This window comes from Microtus oregoni, unplaced genomic scaffold (genome assembly GCF_018167655.1).
Source record: "Microtus oregoni isolate MIOR12 unplaced genomic scaffold, Mior012 000137F_ref0000512, whole genome shotgun sequence".
Taxonomy (NCBI): domain Eukaryota; kingdom Metazoa; phylum Chordata; class Mammalia; order Rodentia; family Cricetidae; genus Microtus; species Microtus oregoni.
Genome location: NW_024544787.1, coordinates 752,873 through 762,264, shown reverse-complemented (window position 1 = coordinate 762,264; position 9,392 = coordinate 752,873). Strand labels below are relative to the sequence as shown.

The 9,392-nt window shown below is 40.0% G+C and overlaps 1 protein-coding gene across 1 annotated transcript; it reads left to right on the top strand.

The window, feature by feature from the left end:
* Positions 1-4,177: 4,177 nt before the first annotated feature.
* Positions 4,178-4,708, top strand: LOC121444688 (ferritin heavy polypeptide-like 17). Its single transcript, XM_041646588.1, has one exon. The coding sequence runs from the start codon at positions 4,178-4,180 to the stop codon at positions 4,706-4,708; it is 531 nt and encodes a 176-aa protein (XP_041502522.1).
* The last annotated feature ends 4,684 nt before the right edge of the window (positions 4,709-9,392 follow it).

The following is a 9,392-nucleotide window of genomic DNA, read 5'->3' as shown; positions in this document are numbered from 1 at the left end:
GTCATTCTAAAGCCATGGGAAATCAAGAGCCTGTGACTGGACCCAAGGAATTACTTGAAATTCAAGGTAGAAGCTTTTGCAAACCAAACTCCCTTGAAAATCTCAAAGGGACAATTACTTGAAACAATTTCATTGTCCATAGGGGCTACAGCATGCCAGACATGATTAACAAATTTATTATGAGAAAAGGTTGGAACTATACCTCTGCTAGGAGTCCTGTACCAGGAGTGTTGAGATCACATAATGCAGAAGAAACATGGGAAAGAAGATGAAAATGATGAAAATGTTGGAAAGGAACTTGACTAAAAGATTTACCTATTGCCACCTCCTTGAGTGTGACATGTTCTCTTTTTGCATTTGAGATGTGTTGTAAGGCCACGCTTTGGCACAACAACCACTATGATAGTACCTAACATTCAGAAACATTTCTTAATGAAGTTATGTATTGTCTTCTCTATTATTTTTGATATTTTATTATACAGTGTGAGGTCAATATTAGAATTTTCTAATTTTTCACATATTTTTTCTTTGACATTGTTATATCAGTCATTTGTAAAACTACCGAAAACCATTAATTAAAAACAATATTACTCTGAAAAAAAAGACTCGGTATCATTTGCAACATGGGAGAATCTCAAAATATTGTAATAGTACTGAATGAAAGGAAGCATGCATAGAACCCTGTAAATTCAAATAATAATGAATAGTGAACATTATTTTATTAACCAGTGTTGAATTCTATAGCTAAAATGATAGTAAACTATTTTCTTTTATTTTGCACAACACAGCCTTTATTCTTTCAAGATGATGATTTTCCTCAATTATTTTAATATCAAGGACACTTTAGTGCTAATAAGATCTATTTTTCTGTTTTGGATAAAGCACATCTTCAAAGAAATGCCTATTTTAATTTATTTTACTTGCATGTGTATGCTGATAACATTTAACATTTAATATTTTCAGGAATAAACATCTATCTCACACAAGGGCTACAGAGATTCATTTTAATTCCCTTTGGTTACTTTCCCCCCCATTTGTTTCTTTTGTACTGAAACTGTTTATTGAAGACACTCACTTGTTTTTCGCTTTAAGCCTGTACTTGTTGTGAAATATTACTTTACAATATGCTACATTCATTTATACAGCAAAATATGTGTTTAATGATGCAAAAATGTGTTCCATTCTTTTATGTTGCATTTGTTTAATTCTGTAAAGTTGTGTTACTTTGCCTTCTAAAATATCTAATTTGTCTAATAAGGAGGTGATTGGCCAATAACTAGGCAGAAGAGATAAATAGGCTTGCCTGCCAGGCAGAGAAAAAAATGAGGAGATCTAATCTCGAAAGAAGAGAGGAGAGGAGGAAAAAAAGGAGGAGAGGAGGATGCCAGGAGCCAGCCAAGCAGCCACACAACCACACACAGAGTAAGAAGGGAAGAAAGAAATATATAACAGAAAAGGTAAAAGGCCTAGAGGCAAAACATAGTAAAAGAGAGACTGATTATTTAAGTTAAAAAAAGCAGGCTAGAAATAAGCCAAGCTAAGGCCGATATTTCATAAGTAAGAACAAGTTACTAAGTACTTATTTGGGAGTTGTCTTTTTGTATTCTTTTTTTAAAATCTACTAGTGATATTAAGGTTTAAGTTTGGTTTAACACTTGCATTTGGATTTAAGTTTTAAACCAGTTTTGGTTATTTTCCAAAAGTATATCATTTTCAATAAATAGAACATACATATTAATAAATTAGAAGTGAAAACATATTTGATGAAGGAATTAAGAGACACTGTTTTAAACCTTGATATTTGTTGAAATTCTCCAGGCATTCATTCAAATTTAACAAATACATTTTCTACTTTCATCTTACTTACATCCATTGTGATTCTATGCCTGCCAGTATTTTCTCCTTCACCTAAAGCTCTTTTCATAATTGAGCAGAAAAAGGACAATTTGCTTAATTGTACTACATACATTTTCATTTAAAAAATGTTCTCCACACAATATATTTTAATCATATTCTTTCACCTCTCCCAACCATCCCATGTCCTATTTGTAGCACAGCTGCTTCCAGAAAATTCAGCAAGGATTCTTCAACATGAAGCATATCTATAGAGATGTTGATTTTAAGGGTAAATTAAATGTAAAAAGCCTATTTTATGTTTGGCCTATCACGAAATCTTTCCTTGTAAAATTTATGAAGCATTCAGTTGTCAAATCCTTCTATATTTTGATTCTTACCTACTATGCCTTTGTGCCATGCTTTCTTGCATTTAACTTGTTCTTACATAAAATATAACTTCCTATTTTTGTATAGAGGTATCTCTTGAACTCTCTTACATATTTCTCATAACCACAGAATTGGAATTATGGCTTCCTAGACAGTCAGTGAAGGTTGGGCCAGAGTAAACTCAAGAAAAGATCTTGATATTTAGATGTTGACCAGGAGATGTAAATAACTCATTTTTAAATAAATCACACCAATGCATGGTACACTGAATACTACATTATTTCCATGAAATAAAACTATGTTGGAATCATCAACTATTGAATTTTTTAAAACATGATGCAGAGAAACATTACAAAACTTTATTAGACATGCATTCAATTTCCTAAAGAATGTGTTAGGGTTCTTGATGCAATGTGATAATATAATATAATATAATAATTTAAGATGTATTATATTATTACTATAATATATTATACAATATGAACCTTATAAGGTTAAAATAGGACATTTTGACACTGTGCTTTAAAAAGACACAAGTAGAAGAAAGTCTGAAAAAACAAAACCTGAGAAAAAAATAACAGCAAAGAACCCAAAAAAGAAAATAGAAATGGCATACATAACATAAAAAGCCAATTACCAAAAATAAATTTCATAACCCTCAAAATCACAGTCTTTTTACAGACACAAGACAGGCATCGAAAAACTTAGAAAGCAATGCAGGAGGCAAGAAAGATGGAATTGTCGGATAAAATGTTTAAAACAGGGTGAATTCAGAAGTAAAAAGCCTAGCATTATATTTCTCTTCCAGAATTAAAAGAAATAATCTAAAGTAGACAAATGGATTTACTCTTACATAATATAAAAAAATAGATGTACATAATGAACTTTTATACTCATTTTAGTTGTGATATTAATGAATCCAGTGCAATATTAGCCTCCTCTTAAGAGGCTGCTCTTAAGAATGAAGACAAAACTGCATTCCTAATGCTAATTTCAGTCACCTTCCGAATAATAGCGAATGATAAACAACAAAAACCTACTTTCATGAAAATGGGAGTAAAAGGAAGGTTTTATGGAGGTGAGTCGCCATGAATAATTGTAGTACTCACAGAAATGGCATGAGCTTCTGTTTCTCACTCACCATCCTCATTCATTAAGAAACAATTATCGCTTGTACTTCTGATAAAATACTTAAAATTCTTGTATTTAAAAATCTGATGTAGACGTGAAGGTCATCACATAGTTGCTTGGTTTACTGATGGCACCGAACACTGATGACTAACCTGATTTTTAACCCTGTGTTCATAGGGTCAAGTGAATGCTAGTTGAGGTCACTAATAAGAACTATTGTTCAAATAAAGCTTTCTGGTACTAACTTTATCTAAGAAAGCCAAAAGCAGAATGTTGAAAGAAATAACATTTTGACGATATTCAGAGAAACTGCTTTATAAAGCATTCAGAGGATATAGTTTAAACTTTGGCTTTGATTTATACTGTCCTTTAAAATATATGGTATATGTGAGCCAGGGCTCAGGAGATGGCCTTGATATGGAAATTTACACTCATGGCCCGCCCTGCCCTGCCCAGCCCCATCCCACCTCACCCCACCCTGCCCCGCACTGTCCCACCCCCCCATGCCCAGCCCATCCAGCCCGAGCCAGCCCCTCCCCATCCTGCCCAGCCCCGCCCTTCCCCTCCCCGCCCCATCCCGCCCCGCCCCACCCTGCCCCTCCCATCTCTAAGCCCTGGCGCTTAAATGATGTCATCATCAGGCGCCAACACTCATTTCTGCTGCTGCCTAGGAGCCTCCTGAGGCCTACCTGCTGCGCTCCCCTGAGGTTCTTCCTCTCTGCTGAGGTACTCTGGGACAGGGGTCCTTTCCCTTCCTACCCTCCCTGCCCCTCTAAGCAGGTACAGGTCCTGCTGATACTGTTGTGGTGTTCGAGAGCCCACCATGGCTGAAGGTTCTTGGCAAGTGCGTCAGAACTCTGATAGCAACTGCGAGGACGTGGTAAACAACCATGTCCAGCTGCAGCTCCATGCCTCATATGTATATTTGTCTATGGCCTTGTTCTTTGATCGTGATGACGTGGCCCTGGGGAACTTCAAGCGTTTCTTCCTGAGCAAGTCACACAGCTGCAAGGCCAGTGCCCAGATGTTCATGTTCCTGCAGAATAAGCGCGGTGGCCTTGTTTTCTTCCCGAGCATCTTGACACCAGAGCGTGGCAGTTGGCAGGGAGGCCTCCAGGCCATGGAATTTGCCTTCCACATGGAGATGACCATCAACCAGAGCCTGCTGAACCTCCACAAGCTGGCCAAGGAGAAACGTGTTGCTGACCTCTGCTACTTCCTGGAGCATCACTGTCTGGATGAGCAGGCCCGTGTTCTCCACAAGATGAGTGGCTACCTGGCCAACCTGCGCCAGAAGGGGACCCCAGAGAACGGCTTCACTGACTATCCCTTTGACGAGCTCAGCCTGTCCTAAAGCCTCAGGTGGACTGAACTGGAAGGTTCCCACTGCCATGGGATCTTTCTCTGGCCGTTAGACCTGATTTTGAAGAAAGTTCACCAGTTTTCATTCTGTGTTTACAATAAATTCTTTAATGTTTCAAAGCAAAATGAAGTTTCAAGATCACTCTTTTTGCATAGCTTATCTTTCAAGAACAGGGGTTGATTCATTTTCCTCCCCCTTGAAGCTTGGACCTTTAAGGGTTGTAAAGACAATCTCTATGGCTCTTTTAAACACCATATTCTATTTCTGTTATCTTTCATGGATGTATGAGTTTATAGTGCTCTCATCTGGGATGTGTCTCAGGTTTGGGGCCCAGTTTCAGTGTTTTGAAAAAGTGTTAGCATCTGATCACCCTGGAACAGAACTGAAGGAAATAGTTTGAAACAGAAATTATAAAAATAGACTCTAGAGCTGTGTGTTTCATCTTAATGATAAGGTACTTAAGGTACTTGTCTTACTATAAATTAGTTCTGTCCAAAGCATTTGAGAAAAAAAAAGGAAGGTGGGAAGGAATTTCAAAGTTTTGTAAAGACTTTAAGCTTAACATAATATGTAAATGTCTTAATTTCTTGGTATGGGAAAAAAACTTTGTTGACTGTGTCAGGTTAGAATACAGAGATAGTAACAGTGAGGATTAACTTGGTTACTCCACTTCCATATTAGAGAGGAGAGAAGTTGGTTATTCATAGTGTCTTCACTACAATTCTCTATGTTTTTCAAATATATTTCTAAAATTTAAATATACCTACACTACCCCAAACCCCACATTAGTGACCATTATTGGCAGATATCACAATACCCTAGGGTGAGGTCATGTTTATGAGAGTGAATATAAAGGAATCAAAATAACCTTACTGGGCTAAGCTGGCTGATCAAAATAGTAGCGGGCTAGAGAAAGTTCAAGATGGGAGTATAGTTCAGACTTAATGGAATTTTGGTATACACTTCATAGTCTCATTGAAGGCCTAAAAGCAGGGTATTGTTGATACAGCCACTCCAGGTTGCACAATTGGGGAACCCTGTAGATTCTCATTTCAAAACATTGGAAGCCAGAAAAGAGAAATCAGTGAAGCAACCCTAGCCTGAGGCTGAAGGCCTGGAAACCTGTAATTAAGGATTCAAAGGCACAAGAATCTCTATTTATGAACCACAACCAAGGCCGGGGCAACTAAATGCACCACCTCAGAAATCTCCAGTAAATATATTTGCTTATTGTCTCTTTTGGGTTTTTGTTTCACAGAGTCTGAGCCTAATTTTTGTCTCTTTCCATCTTTAGTGTGGGCCTTTCCTTCCCAGTTTATTCATCTCCATAAAAATCTGCCTTTGGAACAATTTAGTGTGTTTTGCAGGCATTTCTCACACTGACAACCACGATTAACCATAGTCAGGACACTAGTCTGAGTATTTGAGAAACTAGCATGGGTCAAAATGCAGTGGAAGTTGTTCAGGCAGAGAGCATGGCGAGCTAGGGTGTGCTGCCTCTTCCTCAGGGCCCCCATTGCCTCTGGCCTGAGCGGGGTGAGCTGGGGGGCCCAGGAGCAGCCTTGGTCTCAGTCCTGCGGACCCCAGGAGCCCGAGCCCTCACAGCAGCTGTCCATCCAGCCGAGCCGCGATCCTGCAGCGCCCCTTCCCCCGCCAATTAAGGGCCTCGATGGCGGCGGCCTCTGTGCACCGCCTCCTCCATCCACTGGCCCCCTGCTCTCCAGGGCTGGGCCCATGGAGAAGCCCCAGCCAGGCCTTCGAAGACATCTCCAGCTGTTGGCGAGCGTGGTGTGGCGAAAAGAATGGCGGCCACCCGAAAGCCAAGATTGGCCCTTGAGGGCCTCTGCAGCCTGAGGCGGCGGGTCTGCGCAGGAACACTCGGCCATCACGGGGAGGGGACCGCCCTGTTGAGCCCTTGGACTTGGATGAACAGAGGCCTCGATGGGCCTGGAGCGAGGTGAGCCGAGTCCTGCATAGTGGGAGGAATGATGGATCGTCGGTCTGCGGGGTCCCCCTTCCACTCGAGAGAAGATGGGACGTGACATCGCAAGTGGCCAGTCGGAAACGCTGGTGAAGATTTCCCCGCCACCGTAGAAGGCCTTGTATATAATATGAAAAAGCTGCTCTCAAACCTTTCCCCCGACCCTTTTAGAGAGACCTTGGCTAAATCTGGACACGTAGCTGTAGAGATTGCCGACGCAGGGTAGAAGTAGGAAATCACACGGGCACGAGTCTTCTAGAAGTGACTTTGAAGTGGAATTGTTTAGGCCACCTCTAGAAAGACCCCTGGAGCGACATTCGTCCTTGTTTATTCAGTAGGTTAGAGGACCCAGCCGGAGGAAGAAGAGGTCTGGAGCCAGATTGATCATGTGAAGAAGACGTCTTTTTTTTTTTCCTGTTGTATTGTGTACACATTTTGTTCATTTCTCAACCCCCGCCCCACGTTTGTGTGTATGTGTGTCAATGCCGAGTGTTTTTTTGGAACTATCTTTCTAGATGCTCTAAAGTGCCTGACATATTTTTAAGTAGTGGTAGAAAAACAACACATCATGTAAATACGTTTTTGTTAGGATTCATTTGAAATATTGTTTGGGGAGGCAGAACTAAACCATTCCTGAGTTGACCACATCGTGTTTGTGCCCCGGTTCCCAGGGGAAGGCTCTGAGCCATTGTGCTCCATTGTGTTTGGCTTCGCCGTGTACATAGCATATGTATAGGACAAAGGAGTCCTAATTTACGACGTCTAGTCACTCTAGGTGTCAAAGAGGTCGCCAGTGTATGACTAAGTAGAGGTAGTAGAATACGTTTTGTATTTTTTATGTTAAGGTTTTCTTTTTGTGTTAAAATTGTTTTAATTGCTACTCTTGTTCCATGTGTGCCATTTACTGGACTGCTGTGTCTACAGTGGACAACAGTCCTTACTTGAAACATCTGGTCTATCCAGATGTTTAGAAGTGCCCAACGTATGTTAAATGTAGAGGTAGTAAAATATCACTTTGTAAATATCTTTTTGCTAAAATTCATGAAACGCTGTCTTTTGGGAGTAGAATTATGGAGCCCTCTGTGAGCAGTACTGTCTGTACTTGCTCAGTGGTCTGGAGGAAGTAAATGGGAAGCAGCGCGGTCGTGTACTAGTGTGTTTATATGGGACCTTTTCAGATATCATTGCTATATATTTGCATTTTGTTTTGCTTTGTGTAGTCTGTATATAATGGACACATGCCTAAAATTTTCAGCTTCTCATCTCTAGATGGTAAAGAGGTTGCCAATGTATGACAAAGTAGTAAAATTAGCACATTGTTAATTTGTAGAAAAGGTTGCTCTGTACATGATTTGGGGATATGAATTTGTTCAGCTATTTCTGAGCATTGCCTATGTCTCTATTTGTCTACTGGCTTGAAGGCAGAGAAGGGAGAAGAAAGTGGGTCAAAGCCCAGATGGTTATATTTAGAAGATACCTCAGATAATAACCATTGCTTTGCATACAGTTTTATTTGCCAGTGTAGTGTGTATAGCAGATAAGTTCTTACATGAGATACCTGGTCTGTCTAGGTATTTTCAGTGTTTGATACATTTAAAAGTAGAAGTAGTAGAATAATACTTTATGTAAATAGTTTTGAAAAACTGGAGTTACTATGTTTAGAAGTAGAATTGCTAACCCACCTCCGAGAACAGTGCACAGGCTGGACTTGTCCAGTGGACTGAGGAGGTGGAGGGAAGGAACTGCAAAAAGATCCCATTAGTGTGCTAGAGGTTTTTAGCTTCCCACCACCCTGTATGTTACATACATTTAACTTTGCTACACTGTACATACTGTACATACTGGACAAAGGGGTCCTCATTTATGATACCTAGTTTCTAGGTATTAAATTGCTAGCAAATGACAAAAGTAGAGTTAGTAAACTAACACCTTCTGTGTACTCAGTGTTAAAATTCACAGCAAGGTTGTCTTCTGAAGAGTCGTGAAAGTATCGTCCAAGTGACAGGTGCGTGTGTCTTGTGATACAGGGGAGGGGCTGAAGAAAAAGGTCGGAGACCAGAATGCTCTCAGTAGAAGACACTTTGAGATCTAACCATTGTTACATGTGTGTGGTTTCCACACTACTGTGTATAGAGGGGACAAATTTATGTCCTCATCTGAAACATCTAGTCCTTCTAGGTGTTTAGAAGTGCACAAAGTATGTTAAAGGTAGATGTAGTAAATAATACATGTTGTAGATTCTCCTGTTTAAACTCGTGGTAAAATGCCGTCTTTTGGAAATGGAATGAAAAGATCACTTCTGAGCAATACAGACTTGTGCTGGATTGGCAGGGAGGAAGAAAGAAAATGTATGAAGGCCTAATACTAATGTAAGTTTTGGTGATGCAAGATTAGCCATTGTCCCTTTTCTCTGTGCTTCTTATTTTGCAGTATATCATGTATACAGAAGACAGACGAGTCAGATATGCAGCGCCTAGTCTTCTAGAAGGGAAAGAGGCTGCCAGTATGTGACAGAGTAGAGTAGTGTTTGAAAGCTGTGTTAAAATTCATAGGAAAGCACTCTTAAAACCATGTAGGAAGTGAGGTTGTTATCCCCACGAAACCATGACAGATTCATAAACCTGACCCTTGGGTTAAAGAGAGGTGGGGAGGTTCTAGACCAGAGCGATGCTCTCGGGTCTGTTAGGGATGCAC